The sequence below is a fragment of the Thalassophryne amazonica genome, chromosome 14, assembly GCF_902500255.1.
Source record: "Thalassophryne amazonica chromosome 14, fThaAma1.1, whole genome shotgun sequence".
Classification (NCBI taxonomy): Eukaryota; Metazoa; Chordata; class Actinopteri; order Batrachoidiformes; family Batrachoididae; genus Thalassophryne; species Thalassophryne amazonica.
This window is the reverse complement of record NC_047116.1, coordinates 69,315,282-69,333,647: the sequence shown is the minus strand read 5'-3', so window position 1 is coordinate 69,333,647 and position 18,366 is coordinate 69,315,282. Positions and strand designations below refer to the sequence as shown.

Genomic DNA, 18,366 nt, shown 5'->3' with positions numbered 1-18,366 from the left:
GCAACGCCGTGATGAAGCCTTCCAGGACATGTTGGGGCATGTCCAGCTCATGCACAAAGTCAGACGAGGTCCCGGATCAACAAAGCCTTCACGTTGGAAATGATCTGGTTGTTTCAGCAGGGTCTGAGCATGTCGATCGGCCTGGGAGCGCGCCACGCTCTCAGCAGTTGTGGGCTGTCCTTAAAGCGGTAGTAACACTCCTTAATCTGTATAATCCCCATAAAATCATCCCTGAAAGCCATATTAATTTTCCGAACGGTGTCCACCTGGAAGTCTCTCACAGTTTTTGGAAAAAAATTGATGCAGCAAAGCTCCAAATCGTTCAGACATTTATTCGCAATAAAAAAACGATGAGAGGGTGGACCAGTGCTCACACAAAGCCTGCTCACAGGCAAATGATGCAACCGACAGGCGTGAAAAAACTCACACATGCGCATGAAGGTTCAAGCTTGTCTGATGCAATCACACGTGATTCAAATCCATATGGTTTTTGAAAAAAATTAAAAGGTCGGATACTTTTCTAACAGACCTCGTATATTGTGTTTTTCTGTCCATCTTTGGTCTACACACTTCACAGACTAGTCCTGGCTGGTGAAGGGTTGGTCCTGAGGCTCTTTCACGCTTCAGAACTGGCTGATGCTCATCCTCTAAAAACTCAGTGTCAGTCACTGAATTTTCAGAAATGTGATCCTCACAATCCGAAACTTCTTCCTTTGCATCACCATCAAAACCCTCTGTCTCTTCCAATATCAACTGTAAGGCTGCCTGATCAGAGAATCAGTTTGCCATCTTGATCAGTTGTGGTATGGAACCATGCTGACAGAGCTATTTATAGTGTCAGGTCCCTGACATTGGGGACAGAGGGTGAAATGTGTGGGAATGTGGGTGCAGTCACTGCACAAGGATGCAACATTGTGTGGGAACAGTTGAGGCCGCAGCCCGCTCCAATTACTAATAAATGAATTAAAAGAGTAAAAAGCATAAAACAAAACTGTACCAGTATGCTAGCCATATGAAAGGGTAAATAAGTGCGTCTTAAGTCTGGACTTGAAAGTCTCCACAGAATCTGACTGTTTTATTGAAGCAGGGAGATCATTCCACAGAACAGGGGCATGATAAGAGAAAGCTCTGTGACCCGCAGACTTCTTATTCACCTTAGGGACACAAAGTAGTCCTGCACCCTGAGAATGTAAAGCCCGGGCCGGTACGTAAGGTTTAATTAGGTCAGCTAGGTAGGGAGGTGCCAGTCCATGAATAATTTTATAGGTTAGTAGCAGAACCTTAAAATCTGATCTCACTGGGACAGGAAGCCAGTGAAGGGATATCAAAATGGGTGTAATGTGGTTGAACTTTCTGCTTCGTGTCAAAAGTCTGGCTGCAGCATTTTGAACCAATTGGAGACCCCTAATGCTAGACTGCGGTAAACCAGAAAATAGAACATTGCAGTAGTCCAATCTAGAAGAGATAAATGCATGGATCAGGGTCTCAGCATCAGCCATAGACAGGATGGGATGCATCTTCGCTATATTTTGCAGGTGGAAGAAAGCAGTCCTAGTAATATTTCTAATGTGGAGGCCAAAGGTCAACGAAGGATCAAAAATTACCCCAAGGTTCCATACTTTGTCAGTGTGATGTATGACACACAAGCCGAGGCTGAGTGTTAACTGGTCAAATTGATGCCGATGTCTCACTGGACCAAGAACCATCATTTCAGTCTTATCGTAGATTAAAAGTAGGATGTTTCTAGACATCAAACGTCTCACTCCTGCAAGGCAATCTTATTTTATGTGAACGAGATTACCAGCAGTTATCGGCATGTATAACTAAGTATCATCTGCATAGCAGTGAAAGGTAATCCCAAAACGCTGCAATATGTGCCCAAGGGGTGCTATATAAAGGGTGAAAAGCAGGGGGCCTAAGACAGACCCCTGTGGAACCCAAAATTTCATGTCACTAAGGTTAGAGGTAGTGTTACTGTACAAAACACAGTTAGAACGACTGGTCAAGTATGACGTCAGCCATGCAAGGGCACTCCCAGTAATCCAAAAATGATTTTCCAGCCTATCAAGTAGAATATGATGATCCACTGTATCAAATGCAGCACTGAGATCTAACAGCAACAGAACCGTAGTGGTGTCCGAATCCATTGTAAGCAGAAGATCATTCACCACTTTAGTGAGAGCTGTCTCTGTGGAATGATATTTTCTAAAAGCAGACTGCAGTGGCTCAAAGACATTATTCTCAATAAGATAGTCTACAAGCTGCCATGACACCACTTTTTCCAGAATTTTAGAGAAAAATGATAGATTTGATATCGGCCGATAGTTTGTCAATACACTAGGGTCAAGATTAGGTTTCTTAAGTAAAGGTTTAATCACTGCAGATTTGAAACATTTAGGAACAGATCCAGAAGTTAACGAAAGATTAATAATTTCTAGCACAGTCAGCCCAAGAGTGGGCCACAGGTCCTTAAACAGTTTTGTTGGTATTGTTGTATGGCTGGGGGGGCCTGGCTGCTGGTTTGTTTGCCTTTTGTGTTTCCTCCCAGGTGGCATGCATTTGGGACTGAGTGGCTGTGTTGCTGAGGCTGTTAGGACTTCACCCTGATCACCTGCGACTCGTCAGGACTCACAGCTGAGGTGCATCTGGAGGGATTGGAGTATGTTGGCATTTAAGACTGAAGTGCACAGTGTGCATTGGCCAGAGACTCGACCTTGTGACCAGACGGGTGAGATCGTCGTCTTGGGAGCCATCTCATCAGCAGCGGACGCTGAGAATGTCCAGGTTTGATGCACAGTCTGTGAAAGAGGAGGGGGTGAGGTCTCACGCTCGTCAGCACACTTCCTGAGGTACGCTGGATTTTGTGACTAACAGTTATACAGTCAGTAAATGTGGTGTCCCTCACACCTTATTGTATTGAGCTGTATGTTAGTCATGTATCAGCTTCCACTGCGGTGGAGTTTTGTGAACGGGATGTTCCATGCCTGCAGGTTGGAAGCTGATCAGTAATCAAGCCAGGAAGTGTTTGCTGTTTGTACACCTTTAAGTGTTCTGTGTGTAGAGTGTGGACTCACATAATGGTTCCTTCTTTCACAGACTCGGTTGTTGCGGCCACCTGGGGGGTGTCGGCGGGGTCCTTGGGTCCGAAACAGCTTCTGGCTCCGGACCATTAGCGCTGCTGGGAGCGCACCACGCCAGACCGCACCTTTTCTGTTATTATTATCACTGTTATGTATTAAATTCAGTTAGCCTTTGTACCGTGCTCTGCTTATTTCATACTGGGTCCTTCAAACGCTGGTCGGTTCTCCGAGCTGCGTCCGACACATAACAGTAGTCTCTGGCCAAACATCACGGACCCAGCGGTAGCAGAGACGGTAACGCGCCGGGAAGGCGGCAGCAGACGTTCAGTGGTTATCCGGATCAGTTGCGGGGCTCTCCGCCCGGAAGGTGCGTGTTTGAGAACCCATTACTGGATACTAATTTGTGCTCTCTTGCAGCCGTGTCCTGTGTTTGTGCCTTATCCGTGGGTCGTGGTGGAGTGTGACTGGCGACAGCTTCGCGTCACACTCCGACCGGATAAGAGGTTTAAACGGGAGCTGCAAGAGTGCGTTTGTAATGGGTTCACGCGCACGGCGGAGCTCTGTTAGCACGGGTCGCTGGGCTTCCTGTGCTACAGTCGTAGCCCCGTTTCCCCGGATAAAAGGTAACTACTGCGTCTGTTGTTTCAGCTCCGGCGTTATTTAGTTGAGCACATTTTGGTTGTGTTGCACACAGCTGCGCACGAAGATGCAGCTCGTTTGTTTTTGTCACCAAAGGGGGTTTTTCATTTTTTAGCACTCTGGTTCCCCCTTGTGGTGACTGAATCACGGTACCGTCAAGCTCTTGAGTAGGAACAGGTGTGTTCCATGTGGTTGAGCTTGACGGTATAACTCACTGATTTGTTTTGTGTTGGTTCATTTTGTGTGGGTGTTTTTTGAGTGGGTTTTTGTGTGGGCTTTTGTTTTTTTTGTTGTCCACTGTTTGTCTGGGGGTGTGATCCTGCGGCCTTTGTTACACAAAAAAAAAAAAAAAAAAAAGAGACGGGGACCCAAACAACTGTGTGTTGGTCTGGTTTTTTTTCTTTTGTTTCTTTTTGTTTCCCCCCTCCCCGGGGTTAGATGGAACGGTCCCCTGGGGGGTGATGGGGTGGTATTTGGGTTGTTTTTTTTTTCTTTTTGTTTTTTATGCCCTCTCTTCTCCTCTGACTCCAGCCGGGGGTGCCGTAGTGTCGGCATTGCTGGAGGGGTGCAGTTAGGTTGTACTGGGCGTTTCCCAGGTGGCCTCTGCACCCGGGAGGGGGGGGGGGGGGGTTGGGGTTTTTGTTTTGTTTTTTCCTCCCCCAGTTTCCACCCTCAGGGTTTGACTGTGGTGTCCTCTGGGGGGGAAAGGGCGTTGGGTCCATCTAGCCGTGGGCGGCCGGGGCTGGGTCCATTGGTCGTGTGGGGAGGCGTCTCCTGGGGTTGACGAGTGGTCCTCTGGGGGGCGCTGGTAGTCCCCGTGGGTGACGGTGGATCCCAGAGGGACCTCGGCCGTGGTTATTACTCCTGGAGCTGGCGGGTGGCCCTCTGGGGGGTGTTGGTCCCTGCGTGTCGTTTGGGGGAGGAGGGGGGGGTCTTTTGGCATTTTTGTTTGTGTGTTTACATGTGGGTTGTTTTTCTTTTCTCCCCTTCCCTGGGGTTTGATGGAACGGTCCTCTGGGGGGGGGGGGGGGGGGGGGGTGTTTTAGTATTTTTGTTTGTAGGTTTGGGTTGTTTTTCCTTTCTCCCCTTCCCTGGGGTTTGATGGGACGGTCCCCTGGGGAGGGGGGGGGGGGGGATGTTTTGGTTGTTTTGTTTTTGACTAATCACACGTTTGGTTAAAGGCTGACCGCACAGGTGTAGGAACTCCTGGCCACACCTGTGCTAAGACTGTCAGAAACAAAGGCAAAGATGCAGCCAGTTCAACCAGTCTGTTGGAGGACTAACGCGGACGTGGTTTCCAGCCATGGTCCCTGGAGGGGGGTGTTTCTCCTGGGCCGGGTGTGTGTGGTCGCCGGGGGGCTTCCCGTGAGGGTGGGGTACTGTTGTATGGCTGGGGGGGCCTGGCTGCTGGTTTGTTTGCCTTTTGTGTTTCCTCCCAGGTGGCATGCATTTGGGACTGAGTGGCTGTGTTGCTGAGGCTGTTAGGACTTCACCCTGATCACCTGCGACTCGTCAGGACTCACAGCTGAGGTGCATCTGGAGGGATTGGAGTATGTTGGCATTTAAGACTGAAGTGCACAGTGTGCATTGGCCAGAGACTCGACCTTGTGACCAGACGGGTGAGATCGTCGTCTTGGGAGCCATCTCATCAGCAGCGGACGCTGAGAATGTCCAGGTTTGATGCACAGTCTGTGAAAGAGGAGGGGGTGAGGTCTCACGCTCGTCAGCACACTTCCTGAGGTACGTTGGATTTTGTGACTAACAGTTATACAGTCAGTAAATGTGGTGTCCCTCACACCTTATTGTATTGAGCTGTATGTTAGTCATGTATCAGCTTCCACTGCGGTGGAGTTTTGTGAACGGGATGTTCCATGCCTGCAGGTTGGAAGCTGATCAGTAATCAAGCCAGGAAGTGTTTGCTGTTTGTACACCTTTAAGTGTTCTGTGTGTAGAGTGTGGACTCACATAATGGTTCCTTCTTTCACAGACTCGGTTGTTGCGGCCACCTGGGGGGTGTCGGCGGGGTCCTTGGGTCCGAAACAGCTTCTGGCTCCGGACCATTAGCGCTGCTGGGAGCGCACCACGCCAGACCGCACCTTTTCTGTTATTATTATCACTGTTATGTATTAAATTCAGTTAGCCTTTGTACCGTGCTCTGCTTATTTCATACTGGGTCCTTCAAACGCTGGTCGGTTCTCCGAGCTGCGTCCGACACATAACAGGTATAGGATCAAATAAACAAGTTGTGCTTTTTGTTGACATTACGAGTTTTGTCAGCATGCCTAGTGAGATACTGTCAAATTCTGTAAATCTAGGTAATACCTCAGTAGTGGCGCCCACATCAAGAGCAGGATGTAGTAGCTGGATTAAGGCTGGGATATGTTTAACCTGATGTCTTCTATTTTCTTCCCAAAGTAACCCAGGAAATCATGTGCTGTAAAAGGAGAGCGAACTACAGGTGGTTGTCCATGCAAAAGTGTTGCCACCGTGTTGAACAAGAACTTTGAGTCATGCTTGTTTTTCTTGATCAAATCTGAGGAGTAAGTTCGCTTTGTAGCCAATAATGCATGCTTATAGTCTAAGATACCATCACGCCACGCAAGGTGAAATACTTCTAATTTTGAATGACGCCATTTCTGTTCTAGACCTCTTGCTTTATGCTTGTGGTCACGCAGATAATCATTGAACCATGGTGACTGTGATTTGGGGGAGCGCGGTTTTAACACAGGCGGTGCAATCATGTCAAGTGTAGTTTTGAGCACTTAGTTTAAACTATCCACAAGTCTGTCTACTGACTGGGTATTTGTCACATGTGAAGTTAAGACATTAGGCAGTCTAGCTTCGAGTTCAGTCTTAGTTAAGGAGTTGATGCATCACCGTAATGATATATAAGGTTGTTGTTCCACTAAACATGGCAGCGAAACTGTAAACTTAATAAGTGAGTGATCAGACACCACTGATGTAAGAGGCATGATGTCAATATTCATGACAGCAATACCATGTGCGAGAACCAGATCCAGGGTATTTCCACTAATGTGCGATGAATCCCGAATGCATTGCCGAAATCCTAATGCATCCACAATTTCCATAAATGATTTGCAGAGGGGATCAGAAGGCTTATTTATATGAATGTTAAAGTTACCAATGATCAGAATGTTATCTACACTAGTTGCCAAGTTAGAGATGAACGCACCAAATTCATCTAAGAATTCAGAATATGGGCCAGGAGGCCTATATACAGTGACAAAATAATACGACTGATTTTTATTCTCCTGACCTTGGCAATGTGTAATATCCTGAGCAGAGCGGAGAATCAGATGCTCAAACGAGTGATATTTGTAACCCCCAACAGCTAATAAGCTAAACCTAGATTTATAAATAAGAGCAACACCCCTGCCTTGCTTCGCATCATGAGGGACGTGACTAAATGTATATGCTGGTGGGCAGGCCTCATTTAAGGGGAGGACAGCTGTAGGTTTAAGCCAGGTTTCACATAGTCCAATCATATCTAAGTGATGATCAATAATTAGATCATTGATCAACAATGATTTTGAGGACAGTGATCTTATGTTAATGAGACCCAGTCTAAGGACCTCAGTAGGGTTGACAGTTGAACTGTTTGGGATTAGGGGTGGTTCCAGAGTAGCATATATAAGATGCCTAGAAGTAGGTTTAGGTTTAAGACATTCCACGCGCGTTGTAGGTAGCAGACACAAAATCTTTGCTATTGCTGGAACAACCACTGGGCCATCCTCAATTTCAACATCATCCAATATAGTAATGGGTATTAAGTTTGGAAAGCATATCCCTCTATGATTTTTATGGACATGACTACAGAAGCAGGCCACAGTCTCAACTTGTTGAAATTCCCTCCCTGGCAAATAAACTGCACTATCACCATAGTGAATTTTCTGCACTAAATTCCCTGCTAATCTAATGGATTCCACACCCACATTTGTCATAAGCCTTGCAGCGTCTCTAATCACCTGCTCCGTGGCCTGCTGTAGATTCCTAATGTTACTCTCCCTGTAGAGCTCTATCTATGTGCACAGACAAGATGGCGGCGCCTTCCCCAGTAGGGTGGAGGCCGTCCGGCATCAGCAAGCCACGGCGGCCCCAGAACGAAGGTCAGTTATCAATAAAGCTAAAGCCTTGCTGTCTACAAAACTGCGCCAGCCACCTATTTAACGATGTCAGCCTGCTAAACACCTCATCAGTACCCCGGGAGTGGAGGGGACCAGAGACTATTAATCGATGCCGACACATCTTTCCGGCAAGGTCACAAGTCCTCTCTATGTCCATTTTTGTGACCTCTGAGTGCTTCATCCTGATATCATTGTTGCCAACGTGAATAACTATGTGACTATATCTCATGTCATGTTCCTTCGTCTGTCTTCCCTTCTGCAGCGTCAGCACCCTAAGATGAGATGCAATGTTGGGAGCTCTGGCCCCAGGAATACATTTAACGTCAGCTGGCGTCTGTAACCTGACTTTGCGGGTGATAGAATCCCCTATCACTAAAGTCTGGTGTTTCGGCCTGGAGACAGGAGTGAAAGTCACTTGTGGGCTCAGAGAGAATTCACATCTGGCAAATCCAAGGGGGAGAACCGATTCACAGTTCGCACTGGCGAGTGTGATCGGGGTGCCACAACCGGGCACCAAGCCCTACGGGGCTTCCTCCACCTAGTCACAGTCCGAAAGCCATCCTCCACAGCCGGCGTTTCTAAGCTGATGCTAATGGGCTCGCTAGCTGGCCCAACACTAACCTCATCTGGAGTGCCCGTAACATCTAACTCCACTGCGCTAAGAAGCTGCTCTAACTTACAGACACAGCTCTCTAAGAGAGCCACCCTATCTTCCAACATCACGCAGGATTTACGCAGGGTGTAAAGTATAATAAGTAGTGTACTTTGTGCACTAAGAAATTCGAGAATGTAGCCAAGCAAACACAAGCTAACCAATAATGGATAAGCTAACCACTCCTAAGGCTCACACAGACGCAAATAAATTTATTAAAATTCACAGCAGTTACACTGAAAAACTAACAGAAGTATTAAACAGGTAAAAAAGCAGCAGCTGAACCATCCCTTAGTTATGCTGCTATAGACTTAGACTGCTGGGGGGTTCCCATGATGCACTGAGTGTTTCTTTCTCTTTTTGCTCTGTATGCACCACTCTGCATTTAATCATTAGTGATTGATCTCTGCTCCCCTCCACAGCATGTCTTTTTCCTGGTTCTCTCCCTCAGCCCCAACCAGTCCCAGCAGAAGACTGCCCCTCCCTGAGCCTGGTTCTGCTGGAGGTTTCTTCCTGTTAAAATGGAGTTTTTCCTTCCCACTGTCGCCAAGTGCTTGCTCATAAGGGGTTGTTTTGACCGTTGGGGTTTTTCTGTGATTATTGTATGGCTTTTGCCTTGCAATATAAAGCGCCTTGGGGCAACTGTTGTTGTGATTTGGTGCTATATAAATAAAATTGATTTGAAAAACAACCCCTCCCAAAAAAAAAAACAAACCAAAAAAAACAAAAAACAAAAAAAAAAACACACACTGTTGAGTAGCTGCAAACCAGCTACCAGACCACAGAGTGTCCAAGAACATACCCACCACACGAAATTCCAAATCTGATTAGTAAAAGCATTGGTCCACAGCTGTTTTAACAGCTGAGGGAAATACTTCCAACTACAAACCACTGATCACAAGGTCAGTTCTGATAATATTTGAAAAAAGAGAATTATTTTGCAAATATCAAATGCCCAAGTCAGCCCAATTAGTCACATCTCAATGATCAATGATTTTGGCAGGACTGAAGGGACCTAAGAAGGGAGGTCCTTAGTGGAATTCCAGATCTCCAAAAACACCAAACTAATGGTTACTGACAAAACCAAGGGAACATATGATGTTAAATTTATTCAGTATTCCTACGTGGAAAGTATGATTAAGCTTTTTCCAAGTTAATTTCAATCTACATTGTTTAATAGTATTGAAGCATTGATGTCACAGAAAGAAATGGTGCTTTTTCTAAATTTACAGATAATGACAAAGGCTAAAAGTAGCTGTTATGGCCCCTTCACACATAACACAAAGTTGGGCAAATGAGGCAGAAACTGGCCGAAGCGCCCCCCCCCCCCCCAAAAAAAACAAACAAACAAACAAACAAACAAACAAACAAACAAACAACAAATTGGTGTTGTGTGTTGGGGTGTGTGGCTGGATATTTTGGTGTTCTTTTCTTTTCTTTGCTCCTCAGGTGGCATGGAAACTGATTTGTCTGTGGAGAAGGTGCTGGCTGAAGAATCCTCACCCTCATCAACATCATGTGAAGCACCTGTGACTGGTGCTCACATGCAAGCTTAAAGACTTTCAGCTGAAGCAGATAATTGGATGGCGTTCTGCTTTTAAGGCATGTGTGATTCAAGCAGAACTGCCGGGAACTCGACCTTGTGATGTTCGTTTGTGAGACGCTGAGGACCGCACCTGGGTTTGACACATCGAGCCGTGAAGCAAGGAAGGGTGAGGACACATGCTGTCAGCACACATTAAAGGTAATTAAGTATTTGACTAATTGTTGATAGTAACTTGGTGTTTTGTTACACAGTATACTTGAATTGTGATGAGAATTGTGCAGTTTGCTTCTCACTGCTGTGGCGTGCAGGATAAGTGATCCTCCACTTGTTGTGAGAAGCTGCTCATTTGCATAAAGATAAAAAGTACAGACCTGAATGTGTTGCTGATAGCGTGTGTCTTTTGAAAGACATTGTTGTAACTGCTGACTTACCTCACATCTTCTTTGCTTCACAGAGAGTCAGTTTGTCGTGTCCACCTGGGGGGTGTTTGTCTGGTGGTAGTGGGTCCAGGAGCGTCGGACTTCTCTCCTTGTGGGCGCTGGAGAGCGTGCCAGCAGTCACTCCTCCAGAAGGACGTTGGTTTTGTTTTTGTACATTTTATTTAGGCACAGGTGAAAAATAAATTGTTTTTGTTGTTGGAACCGCTTTCTGGTTATTTTATGCACTGGGTTCTGTCTGACGCAGGTTCGCTCCTCAATCCGCGTCGACACATAACAATTGGCAAACCTCAAAAAATTCCAGCTGGTGTCGGGAGGGACAGTCAGTTGGACAGCCGTGTACAACCCCGCGGCGGTTTCGTCCATGCCCGTGTGCACGCACATGAACACATTGTAACCATGTGAGAGGTGTGATACCACATCGCGGTCACACAGCAGCAGAAGCAATTAAATGTTGGACAAATGCACATTGATGAAAATGTGTAAGGACCAAATAATAAGAGCACAGAACATTATAAGAACAATGAATATACTGTTTAAATGTAAGACAATCATGTTACTGGTAATGATGTTTCATTGATTTTTGATGACTTAATGGTCTGTGTTGGAACTGAAGAAACAAATGGATTTTGTTTTATCTGTTAAAATATTTAATTCCTTTTATAAAGAGCAGACAAAACAAGAATCATTGTCCTTTTGTTCCTTCATGTTCATGAACCATGGCCATGGATGTAAACAAGGAATTAGTGAACTGACATGAATGAATTGATGCGTGTCCAGCATTCGACGTGCCGAAGGATACCACGTCATGTGGACTATAACGTGGTGGATGTGACATTTGGCTCGCCGGCCGTTCACATGATCAGATGGATATTTTCACATGGGACAGCGTGGCTGATGGTGTCCAGTGCACACTGAGGCACTGCTGAAGGCATTGCAAAAGTGATATGTGTTTTTATTTTTTACCATGACAGGAGAGCATGCAGACACGTGCAACATGGTGGCATGTTGAGAGGTGATGTTCTTCATGGCACGATATGTGCTCTCCAGCTGTGACGATATGTGATCTCCAGCTGTGAGTAGCGATGACACAGAGGTCAGTTGCAGTGGCTCACCTGCGACACATCCACCTGTCCAGAGCAGCTAAGCACTCACATGAATGGGCTCACGGCTCCAGCATGTGGGGCTAAAGAAGCTGCCCACATTGATCTGTCAGTGAGGCTGTCACTCCAGCTGTCACATGACAGATGGACCATGTGGATGTTGCAATCACGTGTCATGTGAGGCACAGTGGGCCGGCAAGCTGTTTTTGTTTTTTAACATGTCAGGAGAGCCTGTCCACACGTGGAGTGTTGAGAGATGATGTTCTTCATGGCACGATATGTGTTCCCCAGCTTTGCATTGCGGATGTGGCAGCTGTGATGTGACATCTCATCACACCCACCTGTCTGGAGCAGCAACATGCTCACATGAATGGGTTCACAACACCAGGATGTGGCTGATCTGTCAGTCAGGCTGTCACATGATGGATGGACTGTGTGGACATTGCAATTGTGTGTCACGTGACATGCCTGTCTGGTCGGATGGCACACTGGCGCTGTGACAGAGCGGCAGGGTTTTTATTTTTATCTCTATTGTAGTGGTGTGGGAATGCTGGTGGCCAGAGATTCCACCTCCATCAGGACATGCTGGATATGCCATGATGGGTGTTCCACAGCTGTCAGCTGTTCCATCATGGATATTACAGCTGTCCAGATGTGTGCACTGCACTGAGAGAAATAGCACTGCACTCCGGGCACCATTTGAGCCTTCAGCACCTCAGCCGCACCTCGACAATGTAGGCTTGTGTTGCTGGTCAGGTGGGGGGGTGACACTGCACACTTGCATGCCATTTGTGTTGCTCAGGGGGAAACGGCACACTCACAGGGCACTTAGATAATGGTCATCTGTGCCCTACTTTTGTGCTGGCTGCGTGAATGGCCCCACCTTTTCTTAGTGTCCCACAAGTGGTGTTGGATGTTCGTGGGTTGCCAACTCCAGCTGAGAGTGGGTCGAATGGGCACTTGCACGCCATTCGCCGTCATTCGACCATTGCTGTGAAGGCTGCCTCAATCACGTCATTCAGCCAAGCTTCGACGTGGCCAATGATTTTGTGCAGCCCTTCAGCTGCAGCACGATGTGTCCAACCTGCGTTCGACATGCCATGCGAATGTTGCAAGCTCAATCACATGGCAGTGTGACTTCAACTTGCCCACCACTCGAATGGGTTTCCAGCACGAGCCACATGCGAATGTAGAGTGCATGTGCTGTGCCCGAATGGATGTGGCGATTGCTGTATGAGGTGTTTGAGTGCAGCTCTGATTTTTCAGGAGTGCCATTTGAATCCTCCTTTGTGCGCCATTCGGCCTCATTCGTGTTGGTGATGTTATTCTAAGTAAAATCTGAGAAATCCTCAAATTCTAAGACATTTCTTACAATTTTCCATTGGTAAGATAAAAGTTATTCACAAAGCATCTTATGCCTTAAGAGAGTTCCTAAGGTGCCAAACGGTTAAGAGGAGAGAGGAGGGCTTTTAAGAAGCCTAAGAGTGTCTTAAACAAGATGGCACAAAGACAAAGAGGAAGGAGAAATATTCTCCGTAGGTTGAATGGCATTGATTCAGGAACATGCTAACAGCTTGATGGGGCAAAATGTTTGTGGTTGACCTCATCAGGAATGAGCTTACTTTTCTCACCCAGCATAGTAACATAATGACCCTTGTGATGTAGGTCATCACAACATTGCAATACCTGGCTATGGGAAAAATGTAAATTCATACAATTATTAATATCAAAGTAAGCGTTATCAGCAGCCATAGCCTAAATGATAGGCTAAAACACTCACCTTTTTGAGAAGAACTTCCTTGTGTGCTGCAATCTCTGCTCTTGCTTTGGATTGCAGCACGTACCAGCACTTCTCACACTTGTTGCTTTTGTGCAGTTACCAGCATGGAGAGTAAACAAAACAAGTTAATCAACATAATAATCAGCTTGTGAATGAGGTGCGTTGAAACATTTTGAAGCTGTGTATCAATTCCTTTAATTTTGCTGAGTTTCATCATCATAACATAAAATTATTTATTTCTTAATACAGTTCAGGTTATCAGTTGATGTTACTGTCCATGAAACTAGGAGTGCAGAGTGCATTTGTTTTTTCTCTTTCTTTTTTTGTGACAACCACTCACAAACGTTTCTGTTGACTCCTTGCTCAGACTTGCTCTCAGACACTTCCTGGATCACTCTTAGGCTGAGATTCCATGCTAGGAATTTTTAGGCTTAATTGGGAGCTCTCTGAGAGGACTCTCAGATTCTTTGTGAATATGAACCCTGGATTCTAATGCATTCTATGTTTTACATGAGGAAATTAAGTGTTGGATGGACTAAGTAGTTGATGGATTAACTGATAGACTGAAATTCAATCCAGTAGTAGAGATCAATCAATCAATCAATCAATTTTTTTATATAGCGCCAAATCACAACAAACAGTTGCCCCAAGGCGCTTTATATTGTAAGGCAAGGCCATACAATAATTATGTAAAACCCCAACGGTCAAAACGACCCCCTGTGAGCAAGCACTTGGCTACAGTGGGAAGGAAAAACTCCCTTTTAACAGGAAGAAACCTCCAGCAGAACCAGGCTCAGGGAGGGGCAGTCTTCTGCTGGGACTGGTTGGGGCTGAGGGAGAGAACCAGGAAAAAGACATGCTGTGGAGGGGAGCAGAGATCGATCACTAATGATTAAATGCAGAGTGGTGCATACAGAGCAAAAAGAGAAAGAAACAGTGCATCATGGGAACCCCCCAGCAGTCTACGTCTATAGCAGCATAACTAAGGGATGGTTCAGGGTCACCTGATCCAGCCCTAACTATAAGCTTCAGCAAAAAGGAAAGTTTTAAGCCTAATCTTAAAAGTAGAGAGGGTGTCTGTCTCCCTGATCTGAATTGGGAGCTGGTTCCACAGGAGAGGAGCCTGAAAGCTGAAGGCTCTGCCTCCCATTCTACTCTTACAAACCCTAGGAACTACAAGTAAGCCTGCAGTCTGAGAGCGAAGCGCTCTATTGGGGTGATATGGTACTATGAGGTCCCTAAGATAAGATGGGACCTGATTATTCAAAACCTTATAAGTAAGAAGAAGAATTTTAAATTCTATTCTAGAATTAACAGGAAGCCAATGAAGAGAGGCCAATATGGGTGAGATATGCTCTCTCCTTCTAGTCCCCGTCAGTACTCTAGCTGCAGCATTTTGAATTAACTGAAGGCTTTTTAGGGAACTTTTAGGACAACCTGACAATAATGAATTACAATAGTCCAGCCTAGAGGAAATAAATGCATGAATTAGTTTTTCAGCATCACTCTGAGACAAGACCTTTCTGATTTTAGAGATATTGCGTAAATGCAAAAAAAGCAGTCCTACATATTTGTTTAATATGCGCTTTGAATGACATATCCTGATCAAAAATGACTCCAAGATTTCTCACAGTATTACTAGAGGTCAGGGTAATGCCATCCAGAGTAAGGATCTGGTTAGACACCATGTTTCTAAGATTTGTGGGGCCAAGTACAATAACTTCAGTTTTATCTGAGTTTAAAAGCAGGAAATTAGAGATCATTACTTACAATTGAAAAGACCCAGAGGATGCTAATCTGTGAGCAGCTCTTAGTATTTTATTGATCAGGGGTCATCAGCCTTGCTCCTGGAGATCCTCTGCCCAACATGTTTTCTATTTGTACCTGCTGCACCCACATCTCATTAGTCAAGTATGGCGTTTCCTCGCTCTTGATTGATTGAGCACCCCTGATGTAATTAATTAGCATTGAGCATAGCTAGGTTAAATGGAAGGACAGCTGATCTTCAGAAGCAGGGTTGGTGACCCCTGTTCAAGATGGTTTGACTTACCTCATCATAGTAGATTCTAAAGTCAGCCTTCTTGGCCCGGAGGTCCCACTGTACAATCGTTCCACTCTCAAAACCAATAAGCAACTGCAGCAGAAGCAGGGAAAAGGAAAGAGAATGAAAGGAAATGATGATTTCCAATAAACTGAAATTAGATCATGAGTCCAGCATGCACATATCAGTCCCATTTAACAGCTTGAAATGACTGTCTTTTGTTTTGCTGTGAAACAGCAACATTGCCTCTGGTGTCAGAAACTGCTCACTGGTCTTTAAAGCTACTCCTCCCAGCTGATCAATCTTTCCCTCGTACTTTGTTTCCTCTTTCAGAAACAATTGTTCCCAATAGCAAAGTTTCATGGCTGCCCTGTTGGAGTTTTGTCATTACAGATAATTCAAACAGATGATTCGCTGCAAGCACCCCACCCCACCAATGCCACCTTCCCCCATGCTTTGAGATATGCATCAGCAAAGGTATAGAAGTGAAAATTCTGACTTTAAAAGAAAATAACTGACTATGCTCATACAGGTGTTCTCCGCCTGGGAAAGAATATGGCACAGATGGAATGAAGGAAGCACTCATCCTGATTCTGAAACTCTGTATTTTATTACGGCACCATGCAGTGGATGACCCCTCCAGAGACAAGACCATTGGTGCCCTCCTGTGGTTTCTTCTTTTCCAAACTGCTTCCACTATCCCTTTCATAAAATGTGATACCATCTGATGGAAGGCAGCAGCAGAGTTTCTCACAAGGAGTGTGAAAAGAACAGCTCTCCTATTGTGTTGAGCATTATGAAGTTTTACGGTGGCTGAAGTACCAATCGTACTACCACCCTCCAAAAATATGAAGGCTGAAGGCCACCTGCACTCTCTGCATGCAGAATAACACAATGCCCAGGATAAACTTATATCAAATATAGAGAAAAAATAGAAAAAAGTAATGAAAATAAAGAAGACAGCGTAAACTACAGGAGTGTGGTGGACAGGTTTTTGGAGTGGTGTGGACTCAACCACCGACAGCACAAAGTATCTTAAGAGGAAGGAGCTGGTGATGGATTTCAGAAGATGGAAGACCTGTCCAAACCCAGTTGTCATCAATGAAACTGAAGTGGACATTGTACACTGAAAAAAAAATTGGAATAATACTTACTTGAAAAAACCTAGGCAAGTTTTTTCACTCAGAAAGTACATTTTACAAGGGGAATTCTTAAGTCAGTTTTACTTGCATATATTAGTTTTATCTAAAAGAATAACTCAAGTACCATTTATTAGCAATAATCAATTGAATATTTTCTTTTAATTTTACTCTGTGTTTATTCATAAAAAGTAAAATGTTTCGGCTGTTCTCCTTGTTTTCACTCAAGGTTGCCACAGCAGATCCAATTTGGATGTGCATGTTGATTTGGCATAAATTCTACACTGGATACCCTTCCTGACACATCTCCACATTACATGGAGAAATGATGCAGGGGTGGGGTTTGAAGTGTATGGAGACAAAAGGTAGATGACACAGACTGCCATCAGACAGCCATAAAAGGCACTGAAGACTGCCCGATGTCCAAACATCTGGATGGCAAACACGGGACCGGAGTAGGAGGGAGTGCTGTGTTCCTCCAGAACTGGACACTGGAGTTCAAAGTTTTGTCCAGTTCTGGAGTTCAGTACTCCAGAACTGGACACTGGAGTACAACCATCGTATGGACCAGACACACTATATGTGTCAAAGTCAGCATGGTGCGATCACTCACTCCTCCTCCACTTCCCAACACTACTGACCTCACGTGTGTATGCGTGTGTGCGCAGAGTAGGTGCTTTACTGATGCCATGATCACTGTGTGTGTGTGTGTGTGTTCATAACAGCTGAATAAACAGCTATGTGTGCACGTGTATGCGGGGGTGCACGTGCACACTGTTGCTAGCAACTGGACACTGCTGGCAGTGGGCCATGCATCAGATGCAGCCTTTCCAGGGAACTTTAATGTATTTTTTGTGTTTTGGCTCACTTCAGCAGCACAACACAACTCTGTACACCGTGATGGTTGGATTATCACATGGGATTTATTTTTGCATGGTTGATTACAGCACACAGCAGCAGAGTAGAGGATTTTAACCACAGGCTGCAGTCCCAGGTCCATGTCCACCCTGCACTGTGAAACACTCCTGGGCCTTTGTTGAAGGTGAGATTCATGTTTATCAATGTTGTGACGGCCTGACACAACAGTTTGACATCATATCTCCTACAGAGTTAGAAGGTGATCAGGTAATAATGTGTATATTACAGCAGTGAGATCCATTCAGCTCTGAGCCTGAGGTGTGCAATTACATGTTAGTGCACATGAGACCACGGAGAGGCACAGCCACCCGTGGTATATAGAGATATGATGGAGACAATAGTTCACATTATTTATGTTGCCCACGGGAAGGAATGGACAAATATCTGTACTGTAAGGACTATTGTGGATATAACAGCCTGTTCAGATTTGCGGCAATGTGCGCGCAGTAGCGCATGGTGCTTTCGGGTTGACAGTCGCTGTTCACATTCACTGTACATGATGAAGTGTGCCACATACATATCAACATTTCCTTTGCGCTCTGGGGGGGGGATTGTAGCACTGGAAGTGGACATTATTATACGCGGCTTTGCCATGCCAGATCCATCTTGACGTTCCCCTGGATCCTGATTTTCCGCCATCAAAATATGTAAATTGCGGTCAGATGGTGCTCAGGTTGTGCATTGACCGCCGTTGGATAGGTGTCCCATCTCAACGGTGCCCAGAGGGTTTTGAACATGTGCAACACCCTCTGGGCCACTGGCCGATTGTGACCAACTGTGTGGACTCTCGCAGATGGCTGTCAGAACATTTTCAAACTGCAACTGGACACTTTTCAGATGTGGGCCGAATTGTCTTTCTGACGCCATTTGGCCTCATTCTGGCTAT

The 18,366-nt window shown here is 45.5% G+C and overlaps 1 protein-coding gene across 10 annotated transcripts in view; it reads right to left on the bottom strand.

Moving 5' to 3' along the window:
* stxbp5l (syntaxin binding protein 5-like) overlaps positions 1–18,366 on the bottom strand; it is a 773,590-nt gene that overhangs the window by 231,194 nt on the left and 524,030 nt on the right. For all 10 annotated transcript variants that reach the window (XM_034186808.1, XM_034186799.1, XM_034186803.1 and 7 more), the window contains exon 7: positions 15,433–15,516. In XM_034186808.1, the coding sequence (XP_034042699.1) occupies positions 15,433–15,516 (84 nt within the window). The remainder of the gene's footprint in view (positions 1–15,432; positions 15,517–18,366) is intronic.